We start from the raw sequence: 26134 nt of genomic DNA, 5'->3' as shown, positions 1-26134 counted from the left end.
CCTAGATGTGTTTGTTTTTAGTGAGAATAACTGGAGTTTGACACATACTCAAACTGCCTAGGAAATATACACAGAAGTAAGAAATCTTATCGTTAAGTTCACCTCCTACTTTCATATGGACATTTTCATTCCCGTCTTACTTTTTTTTTTAAGCCTGTTAAAATTTAAACATTGGAACAGCAGGTCAGAAAGCAGAAGGTAATCACCTATAGCTACAGTCAAGCCAGAGAGTCTGTGATTTTTTTTTTTTCCCTGTGCAGATAACCACCGAGGAGTGAAAACATGAATACTGGAGATATTTTTTGCTTTTTCTGGGGTTTCATGTTGAGATCCATAAAGCGGCACTAAAACATGTGAGAGCCAGTTATCTCTGTGGGGTCTGTGGTATTAGCTCCTCTCCCTTTTCCTTCCCAGGCCACTTATGGCAATAACCTTCAGCAACCGTCAGAGTGCCAGCTGGCCAGGTGTGATGGACACATTATGCACCTTCGACGGGGCCTGGCCAGACTTCCCTGCCAGACTCTTGACCCCCTGGCACTGCAGCAGGCTGCAGGGGACCCTCCCCCCCGTAACTTCTGGAGCAAAGCTGCCCCCACAGAAGGCGGCATACTAGAGAAAACCTGCCCAAACACAGTGAGGTGACAGGCCTCTGTCAAGGCAGGCCTCGCTGCTCACCACACCGAACTCTGGCGGCTGATTGTCCTGTTTTCCTCACTTCAGATCAGAGGAATCCAGACTCTAGCAAGAAGTGGTGATTACAGGTTGGAGGGATTATGGGGTGATTTATATATTCTTTTGTGTCCATCGGTATCTTCAAAGTTTTCTACAGTGAACATGCTTTTCTTTTGAAGTGCGGAAAAAATTTTGTTTCTCACTCTTTCACCAAACAAAAACAGGAAGGAAGGAAAGAAGGAGGGAAGGATGGGAAAGGAAGAAAGTCCTAGAAACAGTGGATTTGCAACAACAGCCCTTAAGTTAACTGCACTGTAGCTGAATCGCTAGAAGGTTGTGGGCAGTGGGGAGGGGGCAGGTGTCAGGCAATCAATAATGTGTGCGCCAGTTTGAGGTGGACCAGTGGGGTTTCCTAGCCCAACAGCGCCTCACACAGACTCCTGGTGTGTCTCACCTTGGCCTTTACTAAACGAGGTCACTTTCCTTCTGGGGACAGCTGTTAGCGGGTGGGTGCTCTGGGAATCACCCTGCTTCAGGGACTACCTGTCAGGGGGTCCTCATGGGGCCTTATTTGTAACCAGGTGACCTTGCCTTTCAGGCCACATCAGAGAAGTCCCCCGGAGCCTACTTCCTTCCTGAGTTTGCACTCTCCCCCCAGGGAAGTTTTCTTGAAGACACAACGGGGGAGCAGTTCCTCACGTACCGCTACGATGACCAGGTAAGAACCTCCTGAAAGAGCCTCCCTTTGGCTTTGCCATCTGCCAATGGGCAGGAAACGGTTTCTCAAAAACAACTTGAAAATAATCATGTTTTTTTCCCCTTGGCACAACTAGTTCAATAAGCCATTGACTCTCTGGAAGGATCCCAAGACCTCTGGGCTGCCCACGCTTGCACAAACCATTTCCTACACAGTGTGTGCTTATTGCTCTGGTCGGGGTGTCGGCTTGAGTCACTTTTTCTTATTTTTATCGGAAATCTGTGGTAGATTCGTTCATTTTAGTGATCACCAAATTTATTTATCATCTGAAATTATCCAAGAGTACTGTTTTCTGATTAAGCCTCCCTCTCTTTGCCCTCCTGGCTTTTATTTCCTTTCTTTCACCAGTGCCAACATTGGTCTTTTTGCCCATTTTGCAGAAAGGAACAGGGTAGGTGTGCGTCCTCGCGCACTCATGCACGTGTGTGTGTGTTTCAGTTCCTTCATGGCAGCTCGCTGAGGACAAGGCTGTGCTTGGCTGAGGCGCGGAAGCTGGGTACTCGGGACTGACTCCCTTCCACTCCCAGCTCACGCTGACGCCTTAACAGCGTGAAGGGTTGTGCGTGTCTCTGAAATCACTCACCACTCGTTGGAAGCAGAGCATGTCCACTCTGCCAAATGCAGAGGTTTCTAGCTGGTGGGGCCGAAGTTCAGGGGGTGGTCGGGTGGGACTGAAGGTGATGGAGGCCTTGGGTGGACCTGGCAGAGCCTGGCACATGCAGGGTCAGGTGCAGATGCGGAATGGGGCGAGAACGTCTTCTCAGGACACACGATGGGGCAGAGCAAGTGGGCCAGTGACCGAGGTGTCCTCTTCTGTGTGGTCAAGGCCCCACAGCAAGTTCGGGCCTGATTGCAGCATGCTGGTTAGGGGTGGGTGGTGCTTCTCGGGAGCGGCTGCTCTGGGACGGTCGCCGTGGCAGCGTGTGCAGATGTGGGATGTGACAACGGGGAGCAGGCCAGGCAGGCAGAGTGCTGGAGATGAGGCGGGAGAGTTACCAGGCTGGTGAAGGAGGGCGAGTCGGGTGCCGAGGGTGATAGGAGTGGTGGTCTGACCCCAGCATCCTGCATCCCAGCTCAGGGGGAGGCCCCATTCATTTCCATCCTTCAGGCTGCTGCTGAATGGCCTGCACTTGGGACGTTTGGCTCTGCACCTGGGGTTGGGGTGAGGGGCAGGCTGTGAACCCCGGGTCCCAGCTGTGGGCGGAGAGCTACCCAGGTGCTCAGGACAGTGGTAAGAGGAGACCAATTATTTAGTAAAAAATCAACATGCAATCAGTTTTCCACGTATCTTGAAAAGTGCGTATGTGAGTCGTTGCTGTGGGGGGCAGGGGCCAGCCCACGTTCACGTAACGGAGCCCAGTGAACACTTCCGATGGGCGTTGGGGCCTGGCTGCTAATGGGGTCTAAGCTATCATTAAGTTGCTTTTTACCCTTCTCCCCGGTGGATTTTTACAGGGCCTGTAATTTATGGCAGCTTTTAATCAAGAAATCAATGATCCAACAGGTTTTCGTGTGAGAACTTCAGGGAGCTAATTGAGAAGGAGTAGAGGATAAAAGAGGGTGTCTGGAAAATCATGAGCCAGGTACTGTTTAATTAAAGAGTGCTTAATGCCTTCTCCAGGTTCTACGGCTACGTTGTATTTATATTTAATATAATAACAATATGCAAGCTGGACAGAGAGGAAAATAAGCCCCCTCAGCCTTTTCAAAAGGCCTAAAGCAGATCTTAGAAGGGTGTGGCACGCTGTGGAAATCTTGTCCTAAGACACGGTGTTCCAAAAAGCCCCAGCGAACAGCACATGAAAACATTCTGTGTCGCCCCACTGTGCATTTCTCTCAAGGGGAAGGAATCAGGTCAGACTATAGGAAGTCAGTAAGAGCACCTGCTTTCTGCTGGCAGAGGCAAAGAAAACAGGTTACCAGGCCTTTGTACGCAACTAGGTGTATCTCCTGAATGAACTCTAGAACGTGCTCCGCTGGAGAGAATCCAGCACCCCAGGCCTTGGTCCTCTTTCCTCTTAGTGCTGAGCATGCAGACCGTGTGCTACTGGCAGGAGCCTCTCAGGCAGAGCGAAACCCAGCTTGAAAAATCCCCGGGTCCTGCAGCACACAATGAAATGTGAAGACCAGTTAAGAACAGAGGCTCTGGGGACGCCCGGGTGGCTCAGTCGTTAAGCGTCTGCCTTCGGCTCAGGTTGTGATCCCGGGGTCCTGGGATGGAGCCCCGCATCGGGCTCACTGCTCAGCGGGGAGCCTGCTTCTTGCCCTTCCTCTCCCCCTGCTCATGTTCTCTCTCTCTCTGTCTCACGAGCTCTGGAGTCAGACTGCGTTGGTTTTGAATCGCTGTTCTGATGCTTGACTTCCTGGGTGACGCTGGGCACGCTGCTTCACCTCACTTCCTGAGGCGACTTCATGCTTCCTGTGTGAGGTGGAGACCTGGATGGTGTCCACCCCATGGAAATGCTTTAGGGATTAAAGGAGGCCATTCATGTAGTCTCTCTGCGTAGGGCCTGCTGCATGTAAGCACGTGATCTAGCTGTTGTTATGACTCATACGATTTACAAAGACCCCATTCAGAGAATCTCAGATATCCTTGTGCTGAAGGAAAGGAAGAGTATTCTCCACTGACATCGGGGACAATAATTTTTTATGGAGCGTTAGCATGCATATAGTAAAGTACACACATATCTGAACTTTTAAATACCTTTTTACTTTTGGAATCACCCGATTACAGAAACCCAGATCAAGAAACTGAGCATGTCCAACTCCTGGGAAGCTCCTTGTGTCCCTGCTGAAGAAGTATCACCCCTCTGACTTCTGTCACTATCCTAGTTCTGCTTTTTATTTTTGATTTTACATAGATGGGGTCACACCGCACATACCCATAGGTGTCTGGCCTCTGTCAGACAGCATTATGTCTGAGAGATTGGACAAGTTGGCGCATCCAACATAACTTAGGGTTCAGTGTCCGTAAGTTGTATCTTTTGGAACAAATTGTCTCGTATTGGAACGCGAGGCAGCAGCTGGGTGGGATGTGGCATTGTTCCCCGCACAGAAGTTCCCAGAGTGTCCCTAAAAGGTTTTCAGTGCCGTCCCTCTGCAGTCCACATCTGGAGAGCAGTGGGGACATTTGTCCGGTGTTGCCCCATCACGTCCAGCGGCTGCTGGAATCCACAGATCCCAGCCTGGCCAGAAACAGGGCCAGGTCTGTGGGAGTGGCCGCCCGGGGCCGGGTATCTACCTGAGGCCTTCGCAGATTTGCGCAGCCGCCTGAAGCCAGAGCGACAGAGAGTGTGTGCTGTCGAGGCGGCAGTCTGGTTCCTGAACTTATAGGATCGGGACTGGCTGGCCAACGATTCTCCTTCCTGCAAAATCGGAAGCCAGCAGGTGCAGGAGAGATACTTGTCTTCAGCAGAGCTCGTAGGACTTTCTAGAGTATTTTATCCTGGCCTACTTTCACGAAGACCTTTCAGGTCACTCTTCCAATGTCTCCTAGGTTAGGTGTCTGGAAAACCAATAACCCCAAGGCCAGTAAAGCACCGTTGTGATGTAGGCTGTTTAAGGAGTCACATAAAAGGTGCAGGGGCCGAGGCAGCTGCTGGTGCCGACAGTAGGGCTGAAGCTGGCGGGGTTAACAGCGCGGCTCAGTGCAAACGGGAACCGTCAGGCAGCCTTCGTCTTGCTTCTGCTACTAATTAGCTTGTAATTTAACAAAGGTTTTCAACATCTTTGGACCTCAGATTCCCCATTTGTTTTGAAAAACAAAGTGACTGGGTTTCATGATCTGAAAGCCTTCCACTCTGAAACAATCTGGTGGTTTTTTTTTTTTTTTGAAACTACGGATAGAATAGCATACCTTGCAGAGTGTTAATTGGATCATTCTGATCATCGAGGCGGTCTTGCCAGCCGTGCAGTAAACTGTTACTTAGAGAATCATAGAATTTTACAGCTGGTGTAGACCTTGGCTCAAATGCCTCATTTTATGAATAAAAAAAAAACCCAAAAAACCCAGAGACTCTGCATGTGCAAGTGACCAACTCAAGGACACCCAGACAGTTGTTTGAAACAATGAAGACTATGGCACTCCGACCTCAGGCATCTAGCTCCTTCTCTCAAGAGAATCACCCAGAAGATTATCTCCTTTCCTAAAAATCCTGCTTCCACCGTTGGTGTCAACAGAGTCTTGGAGACCTTGGTAGACCCAAGGGAAGGATTTCCTATTCCTGAGTTGCTTCCTTAGCTTGTTCTTTAACTTAGCTCCTTCAGGAGTTAAGAATGATCTCTGCCGATGGCATTTACAAGCATGATCATTATCGCACTAGGAATGATGTTTTTTTCAAAGTCTGGGTGGAACATGGCAGCTCAAGTTAAAATGGCGCTGACTTCCCATTTAGCGAACGTGTCCCCACAGGGGCAGCATCCTGACATTTGGTTGCTTCAGTCATACAAGGTAGTGGACGTGTGTTAGTTTGGGACGAGAGAAGGGCTTGTGGTCCAAAGACTTGATAGCCAGCCTCTGGGGTAAATTCCTTTGTCCTTTCTCATGGTGGTTTTGGAGTGGATCCCTCAGAGGACCTGTTCATAGCCAACAGCTGAATGTCGGCCGGTTCTAGGAAGCAGAGTCTTGAATTCTGCAGTTTGTTCTTGCTCCGTAGCCGATGGGGGCGGGCAGTCACTCTCGGCCTGTGTCTCTTTCTGGGAAAGAAGGTGGTGAGTCTCTCCATCCTCACCTCTAGTTCACTGAAGCTTTCAACTTGGGGCCTCAGAAGTTTATTATGGGGACTGATGTAAAAGTCTGTTCTAGGCTTAGCCTTTCTTGATTAGAAGTCATTTCTTTCTCTTTTTTTTTTTCAAGTTAGCAAAACTCAGGGTGCATGAGTGGCTCAGTCAGTTAATAAGCATCTGCCTTCGGTTCAGGTCATGATCCCGGGGTCCTGGGATCGAGCCCCGCATTGGGCTCCCTGCTCAGCGGGGAGCCTGCTTCTCCCTCTCCCTCTGCACCCCCACCCCCAGCTCGTGCTCTCTCTCTCAAATAAATAAAATCTTTTTAAAAAAAATGTTAGCAAAACTCTTTGTTTTGCACAAATAGTCTTTTATTTTTTTGGTGTTTGTTAGGTGCAGGGAAATGTGGAAGGTGCGTCTTCCCAGACCATGTGGATTTGCTGGACTACGCTTCCTCTTATGGGCAGCCATAGTGGGATAAAAAGAGGTTAAGCACACTTCGAAATTAGTGCCCGTGTTCGTTTTCCTAAGGTCTGTGCATTGTCTTTGTTGTGTACATGGTGGTATAAAGTCTACCTTACCAGCTTTAGACTTACAGAACACCGAAAGGCAGAACCAAACTTCAATCACTTGGACTTAGGCATGTGGGACGAGGCTGCGTTTTCAGTTAGTGGTGGGTTCTGACTTCCCTAAAATTAACTGAGGGTAAATTCTGATGTAAGCTCGCAGCCAGTTAGAGAACACCTTGATTTCATGTTGCAGAGGTCCTCGTACACCTGTTTGTACCCATCGTCCCTTCTCCCCGTCACCTTCTCTCTCCTGTGGATTCCAGGGAAGGAGCCCCTGCCTTATCTGGCATACATTTTGTCTCTTACTGCCCACGTTTAAGTGGATTCAAGGTTTTTTTTTCAAGTTAAAAATCCTGTTACCTACACTTGGATCTCCTGTTGCTTTCAGTGTGCACTTGATGTTCAAATTCTTATCGTCTCCTGCTTTCTCCTACTCATTTTAGCTTTTATTAAAATCTGACTTCCAGTACCTACCTCCCCCTGCCCCAGCCTCACCTCAGACAGGCGTCCTTTTTAAGAATTTCAGTTACTTTCCCCGAAGTCAAATCCAGACTCTCACGTGACTCATTCCGTGTTTATAAAATCCTGTCTTTGTAAAATCCTAAGGCATTAGGACGCTCTGGATGGAGTCGCAGTTGACTCTTCTCTTGCCTTCCTGTACCACTGACTGCCTATTTGTGTGCTTTCTCCTTTCAAAATGCCTCTCCAATTTGTTTTTTTCTCTACTCTTTCCATTGCCAGGGAGGCAGAGGGCTGGGTGTGGCCCTGACAGGCATCTGGAATTGTAGCGAGTCAGAGTTGGAAGGATGCTCAGGGATTCTGTTTTTTCAGGTGAGGAATCTGAGCCCGAGAGAGGAACAGGGTCTTACCCAAGATCACACAGCCCGCGGTAGCAAAGCCAAGTGTCTGTTCTTTGCCCTTAAGCTCAGTTAAGACATTTTTACATCTAATCTGTGGCAAGGAAAAGTATGAGAGAAATGTTTGAATGAATTTTTAATACTAGTAGTAACAATAATATATTAATAATGAAGTCTTTGTGTAGTCTCATGTCTAAAGTTCTCTTAAAAGTCTGTTTTCTTCTACTATTCCGACAAACCTAATTTTCCCTTTCCTTATTGTAACTATTGATTTATGCATTTTTTTCTAAGGAGAAGAAATCTGTTTGCTGTGAGTACATCTTTCTCAAAGTAACTTCTTCTGAACTTTTCATGAATATCTTGGCGAGGAGCTTCGTTGTGGTTAAACTGTTGGCAGGCCTCAGAAATATCACTTGACATTTCCAAGTTATTTATGTAATAGTTTTTAACTTGGGAAGTGTATACCAACTTCTGAAATTTCTGGTGGAGGAAGATGGACATAGCCCTTGAATGTATAGGGTATTGTCAGCTCCTCTTCCCACCCCCCTGCCCCAGTTGAGACGAGCGCTCGCATATTCTCCAGATAGGAGAGTTTCTGTGTTGTTTCTGGCCTGTGTGTATAATGTTTTTAAGCAGCATGCCATTTGAGCTTGAATAGCTCATTCCTTTGTTAGTGAGTAATCTTGGTCAAATGTAGTTATGCTCCTTAAATATTCCAAAGATTTAGCGATCTAATGAGAAAGCGAGCTCACGGTCTGTTAGGAGAAGACAAGAATACGTTAAGTGGAATAACGTGTAGTCTGTTCTCAGTTCAGGCCCAGAGCAAATACATGACCGTTGTATATGCAGCAATACGTGCTTTTCTGATTGGCTTTGGCACAGGCAAAGTCTGAATTTCATTATCATTGAGCTTTTTGCAAATCAGCTATTTCTCAAGCATGAAAGAATAGGGTCTGTTATTGGAGACTCAGTATCCATCTTTTGAAGTATGCAGACACTTTCCTCTCCTAATGCTGTCTTCCTGGACTCCTTTTTCGGGGATACTGTGTGATTTTTTTTTAAATCACTTTCACCGGGTGAGTTGAATGGTACCTACAGGGTGGTGAAGATCAACCCTCCCCGATGCAGCTTCCCCTGCAAGTCGTGAGTGCCCAGAGCCTGGTCCCATCCTGACAAAGCCTTTGCTGCCTGTGCTCAGACATACCTTCTGTCTGACAGCAGGCCAGTCCCGGCTCAGAGATGCTCCATCTTCAAGCACTTTGAGACTAGGTCACTGCAAGCAACCCTAACTGTGTCATCCGCACTCCTTGGACGAAAGCAAGTGCGCTCACCTCTCAACCTCTCTTCTCTGCTACCGAACATGTGTTCCCCTGCAGCGTGCGCCAGGGCTTCTATTCCGCTGTGGCGTAGCAAAGGGAGTGCTTCTGTGAGTGTCTGCCATCTTGGGGAAAGTGCGGGGCTTAGGACAGGGAACTGGACTTGCAGCGTGGCCACGAGGTTGGGGAATAATGGCGGGTGGAGGCTGGATGGAGCCCTGTCATGTCTTTCTTTTGTCAAGCAGAAGTAACGGAGGTTGAAAGAGCCACAAAACAAAGGTGAGTTGATTTGCTGGCCCGGGGAGAGCGAGCCAGGTCAGGCAGGAAAAGACCTTGCTGGTCCTCTCCAAGCTGAAATTGGAAGGGCTGGGTGTAAAGGCAATAATGGAATTTATTCCCTATCATGAGGGATTTCAAGCATTATGTTTTGATTGGCTTATTTGGAGTTTGGAAACGTTTCCTTTTGTTGGGCCAATTCTGGCCTACATCACCAAAGTGCAGGCATGGCTTGCAAGGAGGCTCCTGATGGACTAGAGCTCTGTGCGGCTCGGGTCATTCCGTGGACACTTTCGTCTGCTCCCATGTGGAGCTTTATCTCTCTGACCGTATTTTCTTGGATCTGGACTTGGGGGAGCCAAGGCATCCCCGAGGGCTCGGATGGTGGGAAATGGTGCTGCCGTGTGGATGCCTGGGGCCAGGTGGAGAAGTATCTTGAAAGGGTCTGTTGTGTTACTCTCTATATTGAGTGATCTTTTATAACCCTGTTAATATGAGCCTTATGGGAGCTTTTGTAGGGTGGCCAGCCATCCTGGTTTTGTCAGGACTGAGATGGTGCACGCGAACGGGGACGGTTGGTCATCCAGATTTCCATCCTGGACTTCACTGTCCACTCTTGGGCTGCAGCGCCTGAAGGGGAGTGGGTCGCTCTGAGGTGGGGTGGTGCTGGCTACCGTCCTTGGTAGGACATTCCAAGGGCAAGTGGGGGGCACGTGTGTCGCTGTTCAGGGTGCCCCACTTGGATGTCCTCTGGGCACTGCCTGCCAGTGGATTTCCAGGCCTGGTTTTATTAATGAAGCTTTCACGTGTCCTTTCACGTGGCTCTTCTCCAACGGCAGCCTCTGCACAAACTGCCCCGGTTCTTGGAACGTCGCCCTCTGCTTCTTACAGCCCCTGCCCCTTCCCTGTCATTTCTGCTGAGCCTTGTTTATCTTCCAGCTCAATTATTACTTCGTTGGGAAAGTCCCCTGATGCCATCCTCACCTTCACTTCCCACCCAAGTGAGACTCAGTCTGCTTGCCGGCTGGCGCCTTCCTTTAGCTTCTAGGGAATTATTTTTATTTATTTATTTGTTTGTTTGTTTGTTTATTTATTTGACAGAGAGAGACACAGTGAGAGAGGGAACACAAGCAGGGGGAGTGGGAGAGGGAGAAGCAGGCTTCCCGCCGAGCAGGGAGCCCGATGCGGGGCTCGATCCCAGGACCCCGGGATCATGACCTGAGCCGAAGGCAGACGCTTAACGACTGAGCCACCCAGGCGCCCGGGAATTATTTTCTTACATCACTTCCTCCCTCCTGAGCAGAACATGACCTTCCTGGGTGGTGAGGGAGGGAGTGAGGAGAGAAGAAGGTGGGTGTGGTCAGAGAGGGCCCTTGGTTAATTTGAATCTCTAGTGCTAGTCTGGGTGTCTTATTTCTCCAAACAGCAAAGCCTGTGGGCCACTGCATCATGAACTGTTCCAGGGAAACACGGTCCAGAATCTGAGGTTTGGAGCACTTTCTGCTGAGCCTCATGTCCCCAGGGTCAGCAGTGATAGTCCCAGACAGTGACTGATGGCCTTTAATATTGCCTCTTCCCAGAAACTGTTTCAATTTCTTTGTCATTCTGCACACGCACAGTTGTTTTGGACAGGTTTCCACTTCTGAAAGTTAATAATATGTGGCTGCTCACATGAACAGATTTGAGTTATGTAGAGATTAATGAACGTAACCTAACATACACCTCCCTTCCCAGAGCTGGGTTGAACTAATTAAATACTCTCTCCATCAGTCTTCTTTCACCCCGTTGGAAGTTCTTCCACTGATTCCCTGTCCTCGGTCCCCAGCAGGGTGATTATTTCCTCCTCTGACTCCCCGCAGGCTCTGAGCCCCTTAGGCGCAGGGGCTGTGTCTTTTTATCATCATACTCTCAGATCTGACTCACAGCCTGGCACGTAGTAGTTGCACAGTGAACATTGGCTTACTGAAAGTTACATCCCTTATCAGAAACCTTAAGTGGGTCCCATTTGTTCCCTCCTCTGAGATAGCTCAACCCCTGAATAGCATTCACGTCCCTACATAGCTTGGCCTGGGCTACCTGGCTTCTCTTATCCCCTATTTCTTTTCATGTGCCCAGTGCGCTGATCAAAATGGATGTCCTGCCTTCCCCAAACCTTTGCCTGTGCCAGCCCCTTGGCATGCCAGGCGCGCCACTGAACGTCTGTGATTCCTGCAATGCCCAGCTTCGCTGGCATCTCCTCCATCCAGGGAGGTCCTCAGCCTAGAGTGGTTACTTCCTGCTCTTTGGGGGAACAGTAGCTCATCCTTGCTTGTGGCCCCAAGGTTTCATCTGTGTCTGTAATTATTGACATGGATGTCTTATCTCTTCTGTTGAATTGGGAACAATTCCGGAGCAAGCCTGTGTGACTTCTCTGTCTCCCGTGGACACAGAGCGGAGAAGGTCTGTTTGCAGGGGTGACAAGACTTGACGAAATTCTGATGATAACCTTCATTTCTGAGTTTTCCTTAAGGAGTAAAATAAGTTCTTCAAAAATGTTAATTATCCTTGGTCATAACAAAGAGTCTACCCTGATTTCTTTTCTTGTGTGTATGTGTGTTCATTTCTGTTTTTTACTCTCTACCTGAAACTGAGGAAAGAATTTCTTTCTTCCAAACACTGAGTCCAGAGGCTTGGTTGGAGAATAAGATCGTTTGTTTGGGGACACCAGCAGCTCTGCTTCTAATTCTCCACTCTTCCCACATGGCAGGCCACCAAGGACAGTACTCCTACTCCACTTAGCTGATGCCTTCTCTTGAGCCCTTCCCCCTGGGAGTTAATGCTGAGAAGTTTTTAATTCTGCAGTGTTCAAAATGGTTGAGCAGACTTCCCTTTCTGATTAGGAAAAGACAAGATTTTTGACTCAAAACTTTTCCTTTGTATTAGGTTTATGCTACACTAAAATATATACCAATAGGTATTTGTTCCTATTGAGAAGTGACGTGTTAAATATAGGCATTAAGCACAGCCATGCTCCACTTACAAACCTAATCCTGAACACAGTGTTCCCACAATAGGTAAGGTGCCTTGACCTGAGGTCTTGGCGTTTGACATCCAAGCTGGTAGCAGCAGGGTCTAAAGGAGCAGTTATGCATTCAGGCTCTGATTCAGTAGTTCCCTCAGCAAATAGTGACGGACTCTCTGTTGTGTGCCAGGCACTGTGCTGGGTGTGGGATGTGAGAATGGGAAATAGAATTGTCTCCAGGGTACCTCCTGCAACTCTCATCTTGAAAACCAGAGAAGAAGGGGCTTTTTCTTTTTCAAATAAGACTGAGATGATAGCTGTCCTTTATTAAGTAACCTCCGTGTACATGCATATTGCATGGGCATTATAATTACAGTTGCTTCTCAAAACAGTCTTCTGTGTTTGCTGCTGTGAGTGCATATACTAAAATTCACAATACGGAGAGTGTTAGCATGGCCCCTGTACTACCTGAGATGAAACTTGTGAAGAGTTGATAAAAAACAAACAAAACAAAAAACCCAAAGAGCTAATATATGGGAAGGGAGAGAATAAGGTATAGCAGGGAAGGATGGGAGCCAAACTGCTTCCTGTACATCTGTCTTACACATTTGACTCTGGAACCCTGCAAATATTTTATAAAACCATAGAATGAAATTAGATTTAAAAAGTATAATCCCTAAAAATGAAAAAAAAATAACAAAACGAAAAACAATCTGTGTTTTCATTTGGTAGCATTAACCACACAGAGAGAAGAATTATTCCAAGTGACTTTAACACATATTAGTTTGACTGTATGGGGGTGTATCCAAGGACAAAAAGAACCAAAAATAAAATTATAAAGTGTTCTACAGTAATCTTACTGTAGGGGGCAGCACTCGTCACGCTGCCCGGGACTGCTGTGTGGGCAATGTGGGATAAAGCAAGAGAACAATAAAATGTGATCATCCATTTTTTGATTTCTGGTATTCTTGAGAACCCAGATTCTTGGCATGGGAGAAACGAGAGATAGATGTGAAAGAGAAATGAAAAACATGATCGTTCTAAAGTTGAACTGTAAGTATCTGTAAGAACCCCTGACGTATTTTATCTTAAATAAAAATAAAATAGTATGTATTTTCTCGCCCCACTCACTGAAAAGTCCTAAAAACAGTGACCAAATGACCAGCTTACCAGCAATGGCACCACTTGAGCCCAGATTATGGTCTCTAAATATCATTTCCCACTTAGAAGGAACCAGGACTCATGGGAAAATGGCTCAGGGGTAGAAATATGCACAATTAGACTGGAACATCATGTAATTAACTTTGGTTATCAGGATTACTAGAACCTCATCACAAGGACTCAGGAGACAACTTGCAGAGACTCTTAGGAACATAAAATGGGACAATCTGGGCATCAGTAACAACAAAAACTGCAAAGGATTTAAATATATCAACTATGTTTAAATCTCTAAATTAATAATGATACTAAAATGTCTTAATCAATGTTGGTGGGTGCTAAGAAATCAACTCATGATATTGAAAATGAATAAGGGAAAAATCTCCAAATATTTATCCTGCCTTCTCTATATGAATTGTACCCCAGAGTGACCAAATGGTAAATGAGGAAAATTTGTCTTTACAGAAATACTCCAGCTAATAAGGAAAGGATGATAGAATGAGAATATCATCTATTTTGCAGCCCCCAGTGAACCGATGGTTCCAAGCATAGAATATCAGCAGCTGCTAATAATATCACAAAAAGAGAGACAACTAAACATTATGTGTCTCTTGATGAAGAATACAATACCATCTATGAAATACTCTTGCCCTCTGTGGTCCCAACCCCCCCCCCCCAAAAAAAAATCAAGGCTCCAGATCCTACTACCCATTTACAAGGAATACAGTATTCAGAGAAATGCGTTCAATTAAGTCATGGCTCTGCAACCACCAAAATCCAGACAGTGGGAAACTTTACAGGACAAACAACCCAGTTTCTTCAACAAATAAATTGTAAAGGGGAAAAAAAAGAAAGAAAGAAAGAAAGGACTAGCTGGGGAACCGAAACAATTAAATGAGACTTAAAAGACATTTCAAGCATTTGCAATATATGGATCTTTTTTTTTTTTTAATTTTTTTATTGTTATGTTAATCCCCATACATTACATCATTAGTTTTAGATGTAGTGTTCCATGATTCATTGTTTGTGCATAACACCCAGTGCTCCATGCAGAACGTGCCCTCCTCAATACCCATCACCAGGCTAACCCATCCTCCCAACCCCCTCCCCTCTAGAACCATCAGTTTGTTTTTCAGAGTCCATCGTCTCTCATGGTTCTTCTCCCCCTCCGATTTCCCCCCCTTCATTCTTCCCCTCCTGCTACATTCTTCTTCTTCTTTTTTTCTTTCTTAACATATAAGCAATATATGGATCTTATTTGGATCTTCATTTAAACTAACTAACTAGTTAACCTGAATTACAATACCATTGATGACATAAGAAAATTGGAAAATTAACATTTTATTGTCAGTTGCTAATTTTTAAGCTGGGAAAACAGCAATGTGATTGTGTTAAAAAAAAGGGTATCTTTCACAGATGTACAAGAAAATATTTCCTGATGGAATGACATGATGTTTTGCATTTGCCATGAAATATTGGGGAAGCATGGTGGGTAGTGGGTGGGTCAAGATTGGCCTTGGGTTGCTGATTATGGGGCTGAGTGAGTGACGCTGGGGATTCATTATACCATTCTGTCTATATTTACAGTTGAAAATTTCCATAATGAAAAGTAAAAACAATAACAATTACTGAACAAACAATTTTAAGAAAAGAAACCCCAGCGTTCCTGCGAGGTGGTGTCATTCCATTATTAGTAAGGAAATTGAGCTCTGGAGGAGGTAATGACCTCATCATTAGGTCATTAGGTCAACCCAGGTCTTTCTCAAGGGAAAGCATGTTCACTTTTTACTACACTAGATTGTATACCTAAAATTAAATAATGCAATTTAAAAGATCTCAAATTCTCAAGAAAAAAAATAGCAGAAAAACATTTTACAATTAGATGCTTCTATAGATATTTCTTAAATGGCCCCTGACCTCTTTGTCATACTGAAATATGATAGGAACTAGCTTTCAGTTTAGTCCCAAATTATAAGTATAGTAAATTAAAGTTTAATTTATTAGTATTCCATTGGGCCTTGTAAAAGCATCCCATGATGTTTCACATATTCTGACGCCAGAACGTGTTTGAGAAGTATTGATTTAGAGGTTGGTGACAAAAGGTATTTTGGATTGTGAGCACTGACAAAGGTTAGAATGTGTCAGTGAGCATTACATTCTGAATAGCTATGTTAAGCACTAAAATATTTTAATGACAGAAAACATGCCCTGCTATTGGCAGTGAAACTGTGTTACCATTAGCATATTTTACAAGTTGAGTCTATTTTGTGTTCTAACTTAAAGCAGCTTAATTCCCTGTCCCATTATAGGATAATGCTCTTATAAAGTAAGTGTCCCAAATTCAGCCCATTTTAAGACATGGATTTATAATGCCATGAACTTAATGTAAACCTTTAGCTAAAATGTTTAAAAGCATATTTTTTCTCAGTTTTCAGCCTTAAAATATTCCATTTGTATTTTTTAATTTAAGAAAATACGTCATTAAACTTGCCAAATTTTACTGTAGAATATTAGAATAAGAGCCTAAAAACTGGGGCGCCTGGGTGGCTCAGTCCGTTAAGCAGCTGCCTTCGGCTCAGGCCATGATCCTGGGGTCTTGGGATCGAGCCCCACATCTGGCTCCCTGCCCAGTGGAGAGCCTGCTTCTCCCTCTCCCTCTGCCTGCCACTCTGCCTACTTGTGCTCTCTCTCTCTGTCAAATAAATAAATAAAATCTTAAAAAAAAAAAAAAAAGAGCCTAAAAACTAATGGTAGAAAACCTTTGTTCTTTCCTAGGTTCAGATGAGTATAGACAATTTTTTTTCTGTACAGTTTAGTTAGCAATTTATATATATATATTTAATGTTTTAATTTATTTAGATGCAGCGTATATACTCTTTAATTTAGCAAAGTGGACCAGACCTGGGATTGGGACAGTTTGGCATAGCTGTGGGAGATTGCCTTGACATTCACCTTTGTCTCCCATGTGTGAATTTATGGCTATGCTCTACACGTATTAGGTCAACTCTTGCCACACACCATAGGAAAGCTCGTTTCAAACAACCAGAGTTCATCTGATCAGCAGTATCATTAAACACCTGGTGGACCTTATTGTTCATGAGCATTTAGTGGGGTTGGACCCAACTGTCACATTGTCCATATGCATACACAGGCGATTCAGACTCATAGATCCCTTAGCAAAGGATTTCGGTGAATAAGGTCCCTTTCCCCAAGGGTCTCTGAGAGATCCCCCTCCCCAACCCCCAATTCAGCTGCTCAGTTATTATCCAATTCCAGATAGATTAACCTCCTAAAGAAGTATAAGCAAGGGATATCAGAGAACCTACAAAAGGTTTTATGGTTTGAGAGAAGGGGACCTCCAATTCTCGAAACACTCTTAGGGTTGTCTTCCTGCAGAATAGATTTACAACAAGAAACCTAAGAAACCTAGGACCCTTGCTTGGTTTTTAGAAGATGTTGCCCCTGTGAAACTGCTTAGACTCTCAGGGGGCCTGAGGTGAACAAACCGACAAAGGAAAGGCCTTGTTTCAAATGAAATCAAGATGTAGGAGGGATCAAGCATTCTGGATTCAGCAGGAAATCAAAGCAGAGAAAACAAGTATCAGCCGGTCAGTCATACAGGGAAAGGACAGGGAGATCAATTTTATGAGAAGGAGATTGTAGCTATGTTGTATAGATATCAGAGGGCTAACCTTCGTACTCAAAACAGAGAGGAGAGAGACGGAAGAGGAGAGGAAATTAGATGTGGTAAGACATCTTTGATTTACCGAAAGCTTGTGCAAAAAAAAAAAAAATCCCAAACTATCACTAAGGATGTTGATTGTGTTGCATTCTCATTTCAAAAATTGAAAAAAAAAATGAGAAGTGGCATCTCAGAATTTAGGAAATGCAGAAATAGAAAAAATTTAGGTACGGAAATTAATACAGGCCACACTCTCTGAGTCTAAGTAATACAAATAAACGTTAGGGAAGATGTTTCAAGCTAAAAACTATAAACATTTAGAAATGTTAAAATATTCTTCTTTAACAATTATTGATTAAATATGGAAATGAAAAATATAATTACACACTCTGTAGGAACTAACAAAAGTTAGACTATCTCCAAAGTTATAATGTAACTACAGTCTCTGTTGAGAAGTGAACAGATTACCTCAAATACTTTCAGTAAATGTAAGCACTTAATATATTCAGCAAGTGGTATTGGAACAATTGGTTAACTATTTAGAGAAAGTTAATTTAAACCTTTACCATATGCCAAAATAAATTCCAGATGGATTGAAGAGTTAAATAAAAATTAAACCATAAAAATATAAAAAGGTCATAAAAGTAGATGTTTCTCAAATTTCTCAAAATTACAATAAGAAACTTACAATGAATGAGAAATGGAATGTATCGATGGGTTGGACTACTTACTTAGAAGGCTTAAAATGGATATTTGTCGAAAAACATTCAAATGAAAAATTAAAGAAAAATAACACATAATAGAACTTATGTTAAAATGCTCACTATATAAAATAAAGACTTCCAGATAGGCAAGAAAAATTAAAGATAGTAGATGAATATTTTAAAGGAAAATAATTTCTCCTCCATTAGGAAAGCAAGTGGTTAGCAATTCTATGGAGAGATCCAACTTATCCTAGATAAAATGTAAATTCAAACAATGACCAAATAGCATTTTTACCCCTAGCATTACTTTAAAGAGAAGAAAGTATGAAAACCCAGTGGTGGTTCTTGTGGGTGGGAGAGATTAGGTATATAAGGTGCTCCTGAATAATCGTAAGTACAGGGCTTTTGATAAGCAGTTTTGCACCACGTATTAAGAGCCTCAAAAATATCTTTACTTTTTGATCCTGTAAAATGTCTTTCTTGGGAATTTCTCAAGGGAATATCCTAAGCAAAACAAAATGCTTTATGCAAAAAATTCATTAATCTCATCATTATTTATAATATATGAAAACCAGAAACAGTCCAAATCTTAAACTATCAAGAAATGCCTGAGTAAATTATGGGATTTCTAAGATGGAATATTACAAATTTTTATTACATTTACACTTTTGAAATAATATGGGGGAATGTTAATATAATATCCATAAGTTAAAAGATCAGTTCATAAAATCATATAAGTCTCTGATTTTATTCGTATGTGGACAGAAAGAAAACATCAAGAAACACCTCAAAATGTTACCAGTGGTTGTCTTTGGACTGTGGAATTATGAATGTTTTACGTTTTCTTTTAAATGTATTTCTCAGATTTTCTACAAGTGTGGATCTAATATGTTGATCATGAAAACATGATAAACATGATAAATACTCTAAGTGTTGATGAAGGAGGACCCAGGAGAAGTGATCAACCCCCACGAAGGTTGGGGGCAATTTTAATAAATAGAAAGGATGGTGGAGTAGACGTCCAGGACTAAATACTTATTTTATCTTATTTTAGATTTATTTATTTGAGAGAGAGAAAGAGAGAGAGAGAGCATGGTGGGGAGGGGCAGAGGGGGAGAGAGAGAATCCACAAGCAGACTCCATGCTGAACCTTCGGCTCAGGTGATCCCTGGGGTCCAGGGATGGAGTCCCGCATCAGGCTCCCTGTTCAGTGGGGAGTCCGTTTCTCCCTCTCCTTTTGCCCCTCCCTCTGCTCACTCTCTTTCCCTCTCTCTCAAATAAATAAATAAAATCTTTGAAAAAAATAAAAATGACATGGAACTTTGTAGAAGGTACTGGGTCGCTTATGAGTGGTGATTGCCCAGAGGAGGTGCTAGTGGATAAGACCAGGAGCCTTGGCCACCTACAATGTGCCAGAACAAGGGATTTTTATAGGTGGGGACTCCAGGAGTAAAGCCGGCAGGGTTGAATTTGAAATGACTTACAAAGCCTGGAATGGTGAACCAAGACAGACTGAGACTGGAGGATCCTCTGTGGGGTGGTACCCAGGTCACACCATGTGGTAAGGAAGAAGGAAGGGAGAAAGGGCAGTCAGAAGCTGGCTTGGAGACGGGGGTCAAAGAAACCACAGCAGTTTCAGAGCAAAGCAAAACTAGCCTCAGGGACTCAAAAGCCTAGTGGGTGGGAATGCTGAAAAACACAACAAACTTACCCATTGCTTTTACAATAATGGGTGTTCCCAGAAATGATCTCGAGTACCAAGAAGGTGTTACATTATGGTCCAAGTCCCCTGTCTAAAGGCTGTCATGTATGCTTTCCATTTAAAAAGAGTTAAACTAAAAATGATATTTGGGAGGAGCATCCTTTATTACTTGGAAAATAACTAATTTCCCTAATGGTGTCAGATAAATGAGTCATCACTATATTTTATCTAAGAGATGCTTCCTTTGTCAGATCAAAACATACATGAGTATAACTGGGATTTAAAGGAACAGGTTGGGATCGACGTGATTCCTTAAAAATGGATTTTCCCAGAAAATTCTGTCCTGTTTGAATAATAATGGGCACAGTATATGCCAGGGGCATTGCTTCTGCATTTATCTACATTTATTGATGAGTTTGGATCACAAGAAATACTCTTGGACTATATTAGAAGTTGTATAAACAACGTTCAGCTCTGTTTTAACCGGTGGATTATATTCCATAAAACCACCATTTGTATTCCACTGACATTTCATGGAATTTATTGAACTTTCCTCGTTTGTGCTAGATTATCTTTCTACTTCTCATATAGGGTTGGATTTTCATCAGAACATCACACATGCCTGTTTATCTTGCTTTGTGTGGAAGGGGTATGTTTCTTTAGCTTTGGAGATGGTGTCACTCTGAATACGATTCCTGTCAGGCTACAGTGAGCACAGGTAATGGATATTGTCATCAATGACATTTGGTTCATTAGAATCTGTCAAAATGGGCTGGATAAATTATGGCCCTTGGAAAGAGCACAATACTGCATTGTATTGGGAAACATACTGGTAAAGAATTCCTGAACTGGTATTTATTACAACCTGCCACATCATTCCCTTTTCTGCGTTTCATTAAATTGACCGTCTGGGTGTAATCACAAGAGTGAAATGGGAAATGTAAAATGTCTCCTTACACCCTCCTACACAAAAATGAACGGAATCTTTTCATTCAGTCAAGCAAGGTGAGCACCTACGATACACCAGCTCTCCGGGGGGAAAAATGAGTAACAAGACAGTTTCTGTTTCCAACTGGTCCACAGTCCAGCAGGGACAATGAGTGGACAAAATGAATGTTAATATGACACTGTGACAGAGAGTATCATGGCGGGTGTCTCCAAATTAGGCACGGATGGTGGTGGGAGAGACTGAGTCATGGCTTCTAAGAGTGATTACAGCTCTGGGACTGGTGCTAAGTTCATTGTCTTTTGGCATTTTTGTGGGCTGCACACATTATATGGGTGGGTTTAATGTCATTTTAACTCACCAGAAAAAGTCTGTGGGTCTAGCGGCTTGGAAAATAATTTGCTCTGCAATATACCACATTTTCGTGCAAATCTTTCAAACGATGGTGCCGTACTCGCCAAGCTTTGTCTGATGGAAGCTGTCTTGCTGTTGGGAGAAATGGTGTTGATTAAATTTACAGGGGGATGACTTTATTTAAAAATCCCCTCTCGTTTGTTGACAGCACTCATACTTCATAAAACAGGGTGCATGGTCCTGAATTTCATACGAGTAAAAATTTATTAATTTTGGCGTCTATTTTGAATGCTTTAGATCATTTATTTGGCTTAGTGCCCAGCAAATGCAGGAAAGTGACTCGGACATCAACCACAGAACAGCCCAGGGACTCCTTCCCGCTGGATAGACATCTGGAATGGTATATGAGGAATAGACATTGCAGGCGGACATTTAATTAAAGGCTGGTATTCAAACCAGAGGAAAGTGTGGTGAGCCTCCTAGCATAAAGGGAATAATGAGTCTCTGAAACAGAAATTGTTAATTTTTTTGTTCTATAATAATTCTCTACAGCTTGAAACAGTTTAACTATAAAATACAAAGTATGAACTCATAACATTAAGTCCAGATAGTAATTTTTATGGCAACAATTTATGATGCATCTGTGTGGGTTCTTTAAAGGGAAAAAAGTCTTTGACATATATTTTGCAGTTTGCATGCAAAAAAAAAAAAAAAGAAAATTCCCTCTTGGGTTTAGGGGATCTGAGTGAATACGGCAATTGTAAGGATTTTTATTGAGTCACTATTATGCTAATCTGGATTTGTAGAGACTATTCCACAGTTAATGACACTGAGAAGAATAATTTCAAACAATGACATTTTGTTAATCTCTAAAATATATATATATATTTTTCATCCTCAAACTGTCACTAAGCTGGTGTGGGCATAGCCAGAACAGAGCTAGGAAAGCAAAGGATGGAGTCCTGGTTTCCTGTCTCTGGTGCTGGTCATATTGGAGTTCCATGACCCAGTAGCTGTAACTATTTAACATCGCAGCACCTTTTGTGATGAGCTATCTCTGCTGACTTACACCTGCCAGCTCAGGTACAAGTGGGGCCCTTTTGGGGGGCAGAGGAGATGCTCAGCAAATAGTCTTGTGGTTTATAGATATGAACACCAGGCATAAAGGAGGCAGAACATTTCTCCTCTAAACCATGCAGGCACAAGTCATTGTTGGAGCGAAGGAGAAGTGAGTCTCCTTTTCAGACCCCCACGGAGCATCAGGCTCAGCCTGCCCCCAGGTAATTCCTATCTCACCTTGAGAATGATGGCTGCAGAGGGTGGAAACATCTTTTTTCTAAACTCTTCAGCTAGCGGGGAAGGTAAGAGGTGTCCTGCTTGATGTTGCATCTCTGATATGAGGTCATCCAGCTCCTCTTAGGAAACCTCCAGAAGGTGGGGAGACTGTACTCCTAGTACTGGTTTTCTGATCTGATTATGCTGTGTTCTGAGCTCTCCCTGTAGTTATCCTAGTCCATCTCAAGGACACTAAAACTCTATGAGGTAGCCTAGCTATGCAAACGTGTCAGAATGAGAGTTTTTATTTTTTAAAAAAAGTCATATCTCATTTTAAACAAGGCAGCCTATAAAGAGTTTGAAAATCTGACAAATAAACCATGTGAAGATGACAAAGACAAGGAGAAAGGCACATGATGAAGCCAGGAATAAGACTGCACTAAAGATGCACACCACAGAGCTCTATGTACTTACTAGAGGATGGGAGCAGGTTCGATTCTGAGCTTTCCAGCAACTGACTTGGAGGGTGAAAACCAATCAGTTACATAATTCACAGGGTCCATCAGATGATCAACTAACAGGGTTTCTCAGGAGCAAAACCAACTACTGCTTATTTTAAGATGAAAAAGCTACTGATTTTTATAAGAAAGTAGCCTTTAGTCCACAAAGATCAGGATACTTGGCTTTGAAAAAAAATACCAATGATGGGTTTCCTTAACCTTTCTTACCAGAGTCATATCTTTAATGATTATGTTCTAGAAGCTTCTTCCATTAAGATAAGGACATTTTTGTGGTCAGTGGGATATTTTTAATAAGCTAAGACATGTTTTTATTTATTTTTGGCATCTCAATAACTAAAAGTAGGTGGGTTTGTTTTGCTACTTGAGCAATATTTGTGACAACAGCTACTTCATGAATTTACTTCATAAATTAAATGAGTTTAGGTTTTCCATAACCTGCTGGTGACTAGAGGGGAAGCCTCGCCTTAAAGATACATACTGTAGAATTTGAGGGAATCTTTGCCTAGAAATGGGTTACCAGTGAATTTGGAAAGTGCCTCAGTCCCTCATACCTTGACATAATCCCTGGGCAGAAGGAATTTGGGGTAACTCTGCATATAGTGAAAACAAGGGACAAATACTTGATTTTGACTTGATCTGCAATAGCCATCCTTAGGACAGGAGGAAGCAAAGATGACTAAACGTAATACTCTGTAATGCTAAGGCACACATTAGCAATATTGGCAAAATTTTTTCCTCAGGTTTATCCAACATACCATCCTCGGTAATAAGCTAGTGTTCATAAATACGGGAAAGCTGCTCTTCCATTCCTTAGAAATTCTGCTGGTATTCCATTGGATTTTCCATCAGTCTTGGCATTTAGGTCTTCCCAAGTGATTAGGTGTACCATGGAGTATGTAGAATATTTAATGATTATATATTTATATTTAAAATATTAGACCCCGTGTCAAAGGAAATATTAGGCATTTTTATAAGAAATTTTAAGACAGTAATGACACTTTAGATCAAGATAGTGGCTAATAATTTTGCATTCACTTTATCACATGTTGAAAATATCATGAAATGACCTCAAAGATGTGTAAAGAACAAGAACTCAATGATAACCCTGGAAAAGAAGAGAAAGTCGTACCAACAAACTAGAAATTCTAAGGAAGTACTAAAATAAAAAGTAGGTAGTTCCTATAGACTGTGGGAAACTGTAGTCCACAATATATTCAAGAGAAATTCTGTGATGGAAGCCATTCTGTGGAAGTCCTAAGGTAGAATTAGCAGATAAAAAGGGGGTGGGAAGAGAGTGGGGTGTGCCCTGTTTGAGCTGAGCAGTACATGGCAATAGTATTTTCTCTTAGGTAGCAGTAAGTGAAACATGGGCCAGAGAATTAGGCTCATGCTCCAGGAAGCCAACGACCACTGGGGGAGACAGGAAGCCCAAATCTAGAGGATAAACTATCAGCGTACTCCATAGGCCACACATCCTCTCCTATGTATAATTAATAACAAAATTGAAAAATTAGATACAATAGATAATTTCAGTATAAAACCCAAATTTCTAAAATAAATAATAGAAAACATAAATAGGCCAATATTTATAGAAAAGGTTGAAAAAGCAACCAGCTGTCTGTTACTTAGAAAGACATCAGGCCAAGAAATTTTTCCATATGAATTTTAACAACCGTTCAAGGGACTGTGTTTTTTTCTATTAATATAAACTGTCTAGAGCCTAGAAAGAGCTAGAAAGCTTTCTAAAAGGCTAGTATGTTATGGATACCAAAACATCAAAGATAATCCAGAGAAAGAAAATTATATTCCAATCCCATGAACCAAATGCTGAAATCCTAAATAAAATGTTAATTAATGGAATCTAGCAGCTTTTTTTCTTTTCAGGTTAATACATCACAATCACGTGTGATTTTTCTTAGGGATGAAGGAATAGTTTAAACTGCAGTCATTTCAGATTAAAAATTCAATCATTAACAGATCGTGGAATTGTCTCACTATGTCATGAAGGCATATGACAAAATGCAACATAGAATACTAATAAAGAAATTTTTAAGCATAGTGGTACTGTAAGGAACATTTCTTAATGAGTATTATCAATTGGCATGATACTTAGTGTTAAAACATCTTATTGAAATGAAGAAGGGGATAATAGAATCATATAATAATTTTAAGTATTATGTTAGAATACCCAGCCAATGCAATAAGAAAAGAAAAGAAAAGGCAATAAGTGGTATAAAGACTATAAAGAAATAGACAGAATTATAATTATTTGAAGAAATTATGATCAATCCAAACATTTAAGAAAACTCCAAAACTGTTGGAACTAAAAGGTGAAATCAGCAAGATAAAAATTGAAATATACTCAACACAGTTGATCTAATAGATTTATATTGGACTCAATGCTTTCCAAATAGAAAACATATTTTCTTTAAAAAAAATATAGAAAGCTCCAAAAATTACCACATATTAGTTCGCAAGGAAAAGTCAGTAAGTTTTCCATATTAGAGATATATATACCTCATTTCCTAACACAATGCAATTAAAATTAAATGTGTATAACAAAAGATGAAATTATGTAGATCTAGCCATTTGTAAATTGATGTAAGCCTGTCTCCTAAGCCAATAATTATTGGATCAAGGAGGAAATAAGATCTGTGAGTATAAGTTATTAGGAAAATAATAAAAATTAAAAAAAGCCTCATGTTAAAACACAAAATTAGGAATAAAAAAGTAGAATAACAGATAAAAACAATAAAATAATCCTTGGCAACTATGATTTTTCTCAGTTTGTAATCACTTATGTTTTTCCTGTCTGGAAGCTTATAAGATAAATCGTTGCAGAAATTTTGCCTGGATGTGTTATTGTGAGGACTTCTTTTCAGTGATTTTGCCTGAAATGAATCTCTTTAGTCTCAGTGTGGAGATCTGACTTCAGAAAATTTCTTTCTGTTACAATAAAAAACACTGGTTATTTGTTGACATTGTTCTTTGATTGCCACAAGTATTATTTCTTATCTTGTTTTAATTTCCTTATCCTTTTCTTCAGCATTCTGAGAGAAGCTTTAATATTGCCTGTTCCTTATGGGATTAAGATTTATATATTTTATTTTCTGCTTGCTACCACTAATATTCATTTTAAATCTCCTATGATATTACAGCTGTCCTTATATTTTAGCTTCATCTGTATCCACTCCCTTTTAGTAAGAATTGATTACCTAATCATTGCATTTTTATTTCTTCTACCATTGTGTCCATTTGCCTTGAATTTAAACGAGCAAAAATAGAAATCTAACATTACTTCTTTTGATTTTAACAGATATTTTTAAAAATGTGCTCTCCCCTTGCCTTTTGAGTGGTATACTCTTTTGTTTTCCCTGCACAAGCATCTACATTTGTAATGGTTTTGACATTATGAAATGCCATTCAGGGAAGGTGGAGGAACTAATAAAAGGTAGATGTGAGTTACTGGAGTCTAACATTGTACCTTAAGATATAATAGACAGCTTTATAATAGTTGTATGAGGAGATCAAGTGAGAATATTAAAAGTGCTATATTTTAATCTAGTGTAATAATCGATGCTTATAACAATAATAGATTTAACAAGAAAATATTTCTTCAATG

At 42.1% G+C, this 26134-nt stretch overlaps 1 protein-coding gene across 1 annotated transcript in view; it reads left to right on the top strand.

The window, feature by feature from the left end:
• Positions 1 to 480: 480 nt before the first annotated feature.
• The window catches only part of ADAMTSL3 (ADAMTS like 3), a 282288-nt gene continuing 256634 nt past the window's right edge, over positions 481 to 26134 (top strand). The window contains exons 1-2 of the mRNA XM_032391915.1: positions 481 to 633; positions 1271 to 1390. Coding sequence (XP_032247806.1) covers positions 481 to 633; positions 1271 to 1390 — 273 coding nt within the window. The remainder of the gene's footprint in view (positions 634 to 1270; positions 1391 to 26134) is intronic.

Source organism: Phoca vitulina, unplaced genomic scaffold (genome assembly GCF_004348235.1).
Source record: "Phoca vitulina isolate PV1807 unplaced genomic scaffold, GSC_HSeal_1.0 scaffold65, whole genome shotgun sequence".
Taxonomy (NCBI): domain Eukaryota; kingdom Metazoa; phylum Chordata; class Mammalia; order Carnivora; family Phocidae; genus Phoca; species Phoca vitulina.
Note: the sequence above shows the minus strand (reverse complement) of the source record. Positions and strands in the feature narration are given on the sequence as shown.